The following is a 10,724-nucleotide window of genomic DNA, read 5'->3' on the forward strand; positions in this document are numbered from 1 at the left end:
TCTCTGTCAAATTGTGGCATTTATCCTTCTCTTTTTTCTGTTTTTTTACATCCACACATACATTTTATTCCCCATGCAGTCAAAGGAGTCATCCTCAGTGCTGAGCTGCGACATCTCCATAGATGATAAGTATATTGTGACGGGTTCAGGAGACAAAAAAGCAACAGTTTATGAGGTCATCTACTAGGGGAGCTGAACTACGAGATCAAGCTTACATCTGGGCAGGAAGTCTCCATCATCTGTGTACAATTTTTTATGTGTATAAATTTGGATGGAACAAACCAGACATTTTCCTAGACCGTGATCTTTTGACCTGCTGGCTGGTTGTGGATCAGAGCAAACATGCGGAAGAGCACAGAGATTTTTCTTTTCTTGTTTGTTCTCATGTTCTTAGGTGGCTTTTTGTAGTTGTGAGGATGAGTGAATGTCCATGTGTACTGAATCTGGAGTGACCAGATTACATTCCTTTAAGTAACATTTGACACAAGCCCCTGGTATATTTGATTTTCCCTTCCCCTCCAACATTTAAACAAGCAGCTATGTCTCAAATATCTTGGTTCATAAGTTACTTGTTTATGTTCTTTGTATATACCCAAAGGTTTCAAAGTGCTGATAAACAGGGCGGTTAACCAAGGACGACTTCAAAGCAGCTTTCTAGAAAACTTGCACTGTATACCCCTAACTAAAGATTAGGGTATAAATATAAAACATTTTGATTTTAATATTAGGACAATTGCAGAAGAAGTCAAAGTTGCAAAAAGTTTCTCCTTTTTCTTTTTCATTGTTTCAGAGCCTGTTGTTGCATTTACATCCTGATTTCCTGCATCATTTGTTTGACAGCTGTGACTTACACGGGCGTGGCATTAATTTATAAGACACATTCTTTGTACAGGAGACATGATAGACAAGAGACACAGTTTTTTTTACATTAGTGGGTTTTTTTTTTCAAGCAAATTGTGAGAACAATGCTGAAATGCTTTTTTTATGCGCTCCAAATGCAATATTTTCATCTTATACTTTGTTGATTCTGTATTACCTTCACATGCAGTTCATTGTCATTTTGATTTTAAAACCTCTAAGATTTTTTTATATGCTTGTTTTTCATTTAAATATTAAAAACCTAACAAAAATGTACATTACAACTGCATGATGAATGGTACTTCATATGAAAGGCCCCCACTCATAATAGAAGGCTTTCTTAATATCTCAGAGCTCCTTCAAGGACTGACTAATTTAGAGGCTAAATGGTGAAAAAGGTGACATTGTCCTTCAAGGAACCTTAAACACTCTGCAAGCATTTCACATATTTGCAGAGAGAAACACAGTAACTCTGCAACCTATGACCTTAGAGCCATTAGCTTAGCTTAGCTTAGCATAGCTAAAGCATAAAGGTTGGCTGCAGAGATTTTTCCAAAAACAAAAGGGGTTTACTGTACATAAATGTTTACTTTATTTACATAAATGCTTGATTTAGTTATACTATATCGTTCCCCACATTAAACAAAAATGACATTGTGTGATCAAAATGTTTTTTTCCTCTCTGAACAGATGAGGCTAATTTGTAGTTTGCAACGGTTCATCATGCTGAGCTTAGTTAAACAACATTTCAAATAGTTTGTTCTATTTATTTAAACATGTTCTTATTACCTTCAAAGTTTACTGAGTTTTCTACCAGTGTTTCTTAAATGTTTTTATTTTTGTTATTTTCTCTTGTAATTCAATTTTATGTGAGTGAGCTCAGTCCATCTGTGTGCATATGTGTGTTGTGTACATGTTTGGACCTTGTGGGCACAGAATGAACAAACTAACAAGACTGCCCTTGGTGTCCTTACTACTGACTGACCCTTGCACTTGGTTCTGCCCCTCAGTTTGGACTCCATTGGATGCCCCCTGGCCGCCTCCTGACAGATTTCAGTAAAACTGATTTATTGGTGTTTTGAGGTCAAACTCCTTCCATTTCTAGTCAGGATTTTCTGCAAAGACCTTTTGGCTTTTATCTGAAAAAAAGTGGTCAGCAGTAGTGCCAGGGTTTATCTTTCATACTTCTTTTGGCTTGTAGAAATAACACAGTGCCTTTACGCTGCTGCGCTTCTGTCATTTTGTCCTGCTGATTGTTCAACAGTCTTCATCTGAAATGTCTTATGATGGCTAGGTTCTTTATTATTAAGATTTTTCTTTTTTTTTATTAAACTAGAGTGTTTGAGTGTACATCTTGCAACATTAAAGGATGGGTTTTGCTGAAAAGATCAGTTGGCAGTAATAGTTCCTCTGATCATGCACTCTTCTTTTGAAATAATCAGGACCAAACTTCTCTTTATGCTGACTGCTTTGCTGAGCAAGTACATGTAACATACACTATTCATGGCCACTGCAGTTGTTGCAGTTCAGTTTAAATCAGGGGAGGGGAACCCTTATCCTCTAGGCCCACGGTCCTGAAGGTGTTAAATGTTTTCCTGATTCAAATTAATGAATCCAAGTACATGAACTTGATAAGCTGATGGATCCATTTAATTTAAATCAGTTGCATTGGAGGGGGAAAACATCTAAAACCTGAAGGACAGTGTGAATTCTAGACATTACCACTATTTTTTTTTACCCTTGTTTTTTTTATTTATTTATTTTTATAAATAAAAAACCATTGTTTGTTTTGAGACTTCATTCTGGTCAAGCTGAAACAGAGATTGGTATCAAAACTTGCACATTTTAGCTTTAACTTTTAGTTTTATATCTACATTAAGAACAAAATTATTAAATGGTGGATTAAGAATAAAAAGGTTGGTACCAAACAAATGGCAGTTTACCATTGGTGTAGTGTTGAATTCTGTCTTGCACTAAAGGGAAAATGTCTTCTTTTACTTAAAGGCAAAAACGTCCTTACATAATAATGCCACTGATGTGAATGCAAAAGCACTTTTTTCATTCTTACTGGGATAAAAGGACCAACAAATTTCATGTGAAGCCACATAAAAAGTAATTTACTGTTATACCATATATCTTTGGAATTTTCCTGGTAGCCACACACAGACTGTGTACATTCAAAAACCTGGGTGCTTTGTCTTCCCTTTTATGTGTCTGCTTTTGCCATTTATTTTCTGTTTGCTTCTGTCAGCTGCACTTTTTAACTTGATATTTTTCACTTTGTTCTGCTCAAAAATGAGTCAAGAAATCTGGTGACACCTTTTTAAGTGAATTAAAGACTGAATTGCAAAATTTTGGTTGTACTCATGTAAAGACTCAAACTTGAATGTTTCATGTCTCATCTGATTGTTACCAGTTATATGAGCTTATACAGTAATGATGTTACATACAACAATGACGTATAGAGCACCTAGCTTGACTGAGCTCACAAAGGTGTTATAATTGACTGTAAACATGTAATTATTTGAGCTTACAGCAAAAAGAAATTTCCTGTTGCCAGTTGAGCTTTTTCATTCAGTACAAAATGCCTTTGCTCTCTTTTTCTAGTCTGTGGTTGATTTTAATAAATTATTGTGTGGCGTATTTTTCTGAGTGTCATTTACTCTATTTACTATTGATTACAACGAAATATCCCAAACACACCAAGCTGCATTACCAACCCATTAGAGGCCATTAATTGCTGTGTAATGCAGGAATGTTTCAGATCATAAACAACACCTTCTGTTTGTAATGTCAGGCATCTTTGAAAATTTGGATGAAACTGCTTTTTTTATTCCCTCCAAAAACATTACATTTTAGAGAAGAAGCTGCAGCAGGACCCAAAATGTGGCTAATGATGAAAAGAAAAACTAAGGAGAAGAAAGATTTTGACATTGCCGTAATTTATTGTGCTTACCCATAGGTTCAAACTTGAGCCATATTGAAAGTGATATGTAAATATTCTAAGCCTTGTGTTCATTTTCCATTTAATTAAGGAAAGTTTAATAAATTGCATCTAGGGTTTTACTGAAAACATAGTTGAAAACAAAATTTAAACTGCTTGTTCGAAACAAAGGTGTCAGCAACATCAAATTTTGGAGCAATGCATTATAATAAGAATGTAAATTTATATGGCTGTGTTTTCTCTGCTGACTGTGTAGAAAAACAGACTTTTAAAACAAGATAACAGTCAAAGACAACAGATCTATTCCCTGCTGCTAAAAAGATATTAAATGCTCATTATAAATCACATGACTTTTCCATTGCCACTGGTGTTCTCATTTTTCATCTATCAGTTCACACATTTATGTACGACAAGCTGCTAATGGCCTCATTATCAACCTCCCTATTTTCTGTCAGTGCCCAGGGCTTTAATATTGTAATGGTTTCCCTGGCGTTGTACAGTAATATTACAGCACTAGTACACAAAGATAAAACAACCGGCCACAGACTGACATTTAATAGCTGTAAAGTTTGCTGTGGCAAGTGTCTGCTTTTGAATTTATGTAACTGTTCTGTAGTACAACATCATCAATTTTTAGTTTGTCCCTTTATTTGTTTTACTCAGTTTTAAACTTAGGGACACTGTTTAATAGTTCTTTTGTCCACAGTGCATAAATATAGTAGCCTTACAGCAAAGGCATAAAAACTGTGAGATAGCAATGTTTTATGTTGCCTATTGTTTTCTAAAGACCAGTGTTCACATGACATAACAGCAGACCTTAACTACAGTATGCATTGTTATGATATACCTAACCCTTACAATGTACAACCCAAATTCCAAAAAGCTGGGAGGCTTTTTAAAATATAAGTAAAAACTGAATGTTTTGTATATCTCAAACTATATCACAATTCTGTCATGCAAAGAAGCAGCCAAATGTGATCATGATCCAAAAATACCGCCATCTTCTGTGGACCAAAGCTAATTTAAAATAATCTGAGGTAATGTGGAAAACTGTTTTGAGGTCAGATAATTTGAAATTTGAAATTCTTTTGTGGAAACCATGGATGCCATATCCTGCAGATTAAATATGTTACCATCCCCTAAACTCCACATATGTAATTAATCCTCTGTGTCCACTTTAGCGTACAGACTTACAGCAATAATAAAAGTATCAATCCTGACTTGTGTGTAGCAGTCCTATTCTACATTCGTATTAAGTGGGCTGTGTGAAACAAGGGTTTCAAGTGTTTTACTGTGGCATTTCAGTACAAGCTGACAGGTCAGAGCTAGTCTCAGTCTAACCTCCCATTGTGAACGTGCTGTATTCATGCAAAGCAATATTCTGGACTGCTAAAGTGGATTAAGTGATCTAAGTGAGGTCTGTGGAGGAGGATGCTCTGCCATTACAGTGAATGATACTTCTGCTGCAGTTCTCCAATCAGCACTTCACATAGCCAAAAGTGGTAAAGAAGGAGGAAAGGTGGGGATGCAATGTAGGAATGAGCCACCCTACTTCTACTTTTTATATTAAGAGCACTTACAGCATGCAAATTGCCCACTTTCCTGAGAAGCACATAAGTTGGATTAAACAAACAGGCCACAAAACCATAAGGCACCATCAGCTTTGATGTGTTACACCATGTTGCTGGTGGATTTGGCTCATATACTGCAAAGACAGCATTTTCCTTATAAGACAGTATGCATATGTTGATTTTTCTTTTTTTTAAAAGAATTTATGTTTGCCATTAATGTAAACTCCTTTAAATAACTATGTTAGTAACTGTGTTTGTAAAGTGCACTTTAACAATTACAACTCTCTTTTACTGTCAAAACTGCCCATACAGTGATTAATTCACTGGTTAACAACATTGACGGCACACTGTGGAGACTCTGAAGGAAGATTATAAAAGCTGTAAATATTCACTGCACTTCTAATCAAGTGTGTATGACACTCTCACGCTCGCTCAGCGCAGCTCACTACTAAAGCAAATAAGTAGACTTAGTCTGAAGGCCCCCAAACAACTTTGTCATACTTATGGGCAAAGTAGTTCTTTAGGCTACATATGCAGATGAAGATCAGCTTTAGTTCCTTTCCTAAAAAGTCACTTAAATATTTGGTCTGGCGATCTTAGTGTCACATTTGAATGTACTGAGCAAACCTGGGTAACAGCAATTTTCTAAAATATCCACTTTTGTTATTGTTTCTGTGTTTTTCTGCACTGTATCCCCAACAAGTTTCTTCTCCATTTTCTGATTTTAAAACATATGTTGCACATCAGCAAAATCATCTGTGTTTAATGTATTTCAAATGCTCTTATGCTTTCTTCGAAGTTCAGCTTCCTATCTGCTACCTCACTGAGAAGGATCCCTTTCTATGGCTGCTGAAGAAGTTTCATCTCCCAGTAAGGTTGATGGCAAACTTCTACACTTCACTGAATCCATCCTCACATCCACCATAACGTTTTGGTTTTCTGCAGCCACGGCCAACAGCAAGGCCAAGCTGCACCTCCCATTTCTGCTGGGCATCTCTATATTTTGTTATTTGCCAGAGCATTGAGCAGAAAGTTTTGTTACCTTATGGTTAATGGTCAAGCTGGACTAGAGAAAGTATTTATCTTTGTTTCCTGGCTTCGCTACTGCCTTAGAGCTCCTGTTGTGCTGCTGCTGATGCACCAGCCACTTGTAATTAGTACAATGCTTTTCTAGAATGTAGGTTGTAGTGGTGGACGGCTTTAAATCCTGAGACTTCAAGTGAGGGATTACAGATTTAAATCCCATCCTTCACTATCTTGTTTCTTAGTCCATTCATTTTTCTACTTTATGGTTAGGAGTTAAAAACACATGCTGAGAAAAATGTATATTGTCATGGAATACAACATTTTATACACTTTAGTTGAGGTCCCCTCCTGTAGCTCAGGAAGAAGAGCATTCATTTACCAATCGGAAGGTTGGTGGATTGATTCCTGTCTAATCCTGACTACATCCCCAGGTGTCCTTGGGCAAGACACTGAACCCCACCTTGCCTCCCTATGCGTCTATTGGGGTATGAATGTGTGTGGTAGTAGAAAGCACTTAGTATACAAAAGAAGTGCTGTATGAGTATGTGCATGATTGGGTGAATGTGAGATGTAGTGTAAAAATGCTTTGAGTGATCAACAGCCGACTAGAAAAGTGCTATATAAGTACAGTCCATTTACCATTTAGAAATGGCAGAATTTTCTACATAAAAGGCCCAATGAATGTATATGCATTGCTTTGACAAAAATGACATTTTTAGTGCTTATAAGTGGTAGCTGAAAATAGAAGAAACATAAAGAACATCAATAAAAATCATTACCTTGAAGAAAGAGCAAAGGATGACAGAAAAGTATAGAAATTAAAAAGTAAATAAACAAGAAAATGATAATTCAGTTTTAAATATCATGGCATTACAAAAATGTTAAGTGCTTGGGATTTTTTCTTTCTGTTCGCACTACAGTAAAAACTAGGGTGAAAAAAATATATATATACCACTAACACTGCAAAAAATGTCTTACTACACTGATGGTTGGTCCAATGAAAACTAAGAGAGAAATCAATGTTAGCAGAGAGTACTCAGCTCCACTGCAGGTTAAGCCATGTATTTAATGTCTTATAGTGTTTATTTAATGGGATTATGGAACATCTATAAGGCTTACAGGATTCTTTTTCATGGCCTTGTATATTGCATTTGACAATATCCATCCTTGACTGGCTTACATATTTTACTCTTCTCCCATTTTTTTACCTTGCCAGTACCATCACATCTTTGAAAGAGATTGGATGAGGGTGCATGGGAGGGAGCACATCCTTCAGCTTATCTGGTGAAGTAAATTTGACAGTGATCCTGTAATGAGATGAAAGATTTGCAAGAAGCTTTATACTTTGGCGCAATTCAAAGGGACATTTCTTGCAACAGCTGATGCTGCTAACAATTTCCTGCCCTGTTACAGGGAGAACTGATGATTAATTCATGTCTCTGCCGTTCTAACGAGGTTGTGCCCGTTAGTAGGCGGGGGGGGTGGGGGTGGGGGGGGGTGCACTCTGCAGAGCTTTGATTTCCTACATTCAAGGCTGTGTCACACATTAATGACTTCTTTGAGCTGTGAAACGAGCATCATTATCTCTTTCCAAAAATGGAAGGATGGGAGTTTTCAGCTCTGCTTGTATAAAGACAGGGGAGGAATCAGCCACAACGTATGTGTAGCTGCACATGTACGAACGTTTGAGGGACACTTGAGGACCGCGAGCTGCACCTGAAGGAGAGGATGGAAAAGGCGTCTTTTGCCACTTTTAATTCAGCACAAAATGACAATTCATTTTATTGAAACAGAGTAAATTTATTCAAGGAAAAAGCTAGTGGCACTTTATTTATTTATTATTCTTACTAAACTGGGTTAATCTGAATTTTCCTTGAAGGACATACAGCCTTTGTCCACCCACATGTTTTTCACAGATTGTTTTTAGAGACTGATGAAGAGTGGGAAGTTATACATTCAGTATTGTTGTTAATGACTTCATGGAGCTTATTCCATACTAGTTCACCTCAACCTCAGCTTAAACTTCCAAATCTCTGCAACAGAAATTTGAATTAATTTAAGTAGGAACATAATCAGAAAAACTAAAGTTAAAGGTCCAATGTGTAAAACTGGGGTTGACGGAAAGGTATTACAATGCTCCTAGCAATATGTTTTCATTAGTTTCAAACAGGGTGACAATAAAATTCGCCATTATTCTTTGCAGTTCTACCATGTTTAAGGGGGGTCCAAATGACTTTCAAAAGACATCACAACTCAGGCCCCTGCGCTTCTGAGCCAATTGGATTTCAACACAGCTTCTGCTAGAGGAAGTTGCCTAATTTTAATTGATATACAATATAAGGCATGTTTATAAAGTATATTGGTCAAAGAAATTGCTGCAGTTCACTTACAAGTAACACAACAGAACTTTTCTAAGTCAAATATACATACATAAAATATAGTATAACAATGGATATGTATGTATACATCACAAATATAAAAGACACAATGGTTTGTAATATGACATTAAAACACTAGAAATCTAAATATAATTGAGCATATTAGCATATATAGAGAATGCATCCTATATTTCAGATTTTATTTAGTTGCAAAACTAACCTTGTACCCTAAAAAATTATCATTTTCATATGTGAATAATTTACCTAACTTGAACATTTCACTGCTTTGTATCTGTTGTTCAAAAAATAAAGTAATTGTTGTTCACTAAAAGAAAAAAAAAGGAAAAACATTCTGATGAACTGTATAAGCCAGAACCCTATACTATATACTATGTGTCTTTAAATGAGGCCTCATTAGTCTAATTGGAACAAAAAATAAACAACTGTTTTCATTTTGTTTAAATTTTAGAAACCACATTTATAGGAACGTGAAATAAGTGAAAGTTTAGTCAGTCCTTGTAGCCATCTATTGATGTTCAAATCCAGGGGGGCCTTAGGACTGAGGTCATGTAAGGGGCTTGAGAAATAAGGTCCACATTTGGCCAGTATTAGTAAGTTGCACAAACACATTTCTATGGTAGCCTAGGGCGGACAAACCAGACTCAGACTGTTTTTCATGGCTGTAGATTTGTTTATCTGATGTCAATACTTTCTACAAAATGACACTTTAATCTATACAAAGATCTCAGTAAACATTTCCAGTGAGCCAACAAAAACTCAGTTTATTCTTTATGCCTGATATATGTCTGTTTTTCTGACAATGCTGTGAAAATGTGAAAACCCTGTTGGGTGTATGCCAGTCTGTCTAAAATATTTTAAGTGAGTGCTAACTGCCTTATATCTCAAGATGCCTTTTGGTTTTCTTTCTGTGACACAGTGCTTGTCAAGTTTAATTCCTTCTAAGTGGCTCACTGTTTCTTTAGATAATTTGCTACTGCAGCACTTTTTTTTCAGTGTGAAGAGTAGGATCAACATGCTCTGTTCCCTTAAGACATAGCCTTTGACCCCCCCAGATTCATGGATACACTGGTGTGTCCTCACTTAAAGCTCCTCAGACATGCTTCCTCTCTCTTTAGCGTATAGTTTCAGAGCTTGAGATGTTCTTTAATATATTTTACTGTGAATAATTATGGAATCACAAGCAGGAGGATGAAGGAGTGAAGAGTCAAGAAGTTTAAAATGAAGGAAATAACATTAGCCTGTTTATACCACTCACTGATGTGCTTCTCTTGTGTATACCTGTGTTTGAATTGTGTAGTTGTCTACACACTGATCCAGAGATCTAAAACCACCATCCGGTTAGAATTGGTTAATTTATTACTTAACATTTATAAACTATAACTGAGAAATTATCTAACAATATAAATACCTAATACAGATTTTAACAGACTTCATGACCAACGAATGTTTAGTTTCTATTCATGCAACACATACATGCTGTTCAGCTACTTCCCTGTACTCACTTTGTAGTTATCGAAATATTTAATCTATTCTTTTTTTCTTTTTACTTTTAAAAAAGGCTTTTCATTCTGCTACATTTATTCAGTCACTTCACGGCTGCAGCTGTGAAGGGTTCAAGGGTCAAAGAAAAGTAGACAGAGCTGGATGAGTGAGAAGGTTTAAGTTCACACACAGAGTGGAGGATTGTATATTCCCTAAGAAAACAGGAGCAGCCATTTGAGTGGAGGTCACGGACATTTCTTTGCATGGCGATAGAACAGGTGGGAGCATTGGAGGAGAGAGGCCTCTTAAAACCAAATGAACTAAAAGCTCTTGGTTTGAATGCTCTTCAGTCCATACTCTGCCAAAGGCACTCCGGCTCAAATAAAGCACTCGGGTCAGAAAGTGATATGTATTTTTTCAAGCTTTTAGGCTAACTACGATTTC

At 36.3% G+C, this 10,724-nt stretch overlaps 1 protein-coding gene across 3 annotated transcripts in view; it reads left to right on the forward strand.

The window, feature by feature from the left end:
- LOC121649450 (transducin-like enhancer protein 4) overlaps positions 1-3,501 on the forward strand; it is a 45,784-nt gene extending 42,283 nt beyond the window's left edge. For all 3 annotated transcript variants that reach the window (XM_042000294.1, XM_042000295.1, XM_042000296.1), the window contains exon 20: positions 80-3,501. In XM_042000294.1, the coding sequence (XP_041856228.1) occupies positions 80-187 (108 nt within the window). In that variant the 3' untranslated portion in view covers positions 188-3,501. The remainder of the gene's footprint in view (positions 1-79) is intronic.
- Positions 3,502-10,724: the final 7,223 nt, after the last annotated feature.

The sequence above is a fragment of the Melanotaenia boesemani genome, chromosome 11, assembly GCF_017639745.1.
Source record: "Melanotaenia boesemani isolate fMelBoe1 chromosome 11, fMelBoe1.pri, whole genome shotgun sequence".
NCBI classification, from domain to species: Eukaryota; Metazoa; Chordata; class Actinopteri; order Atheriniformes; family Melanotaeniidae; genus Melanotaenia; species Melanotaenia boesemani.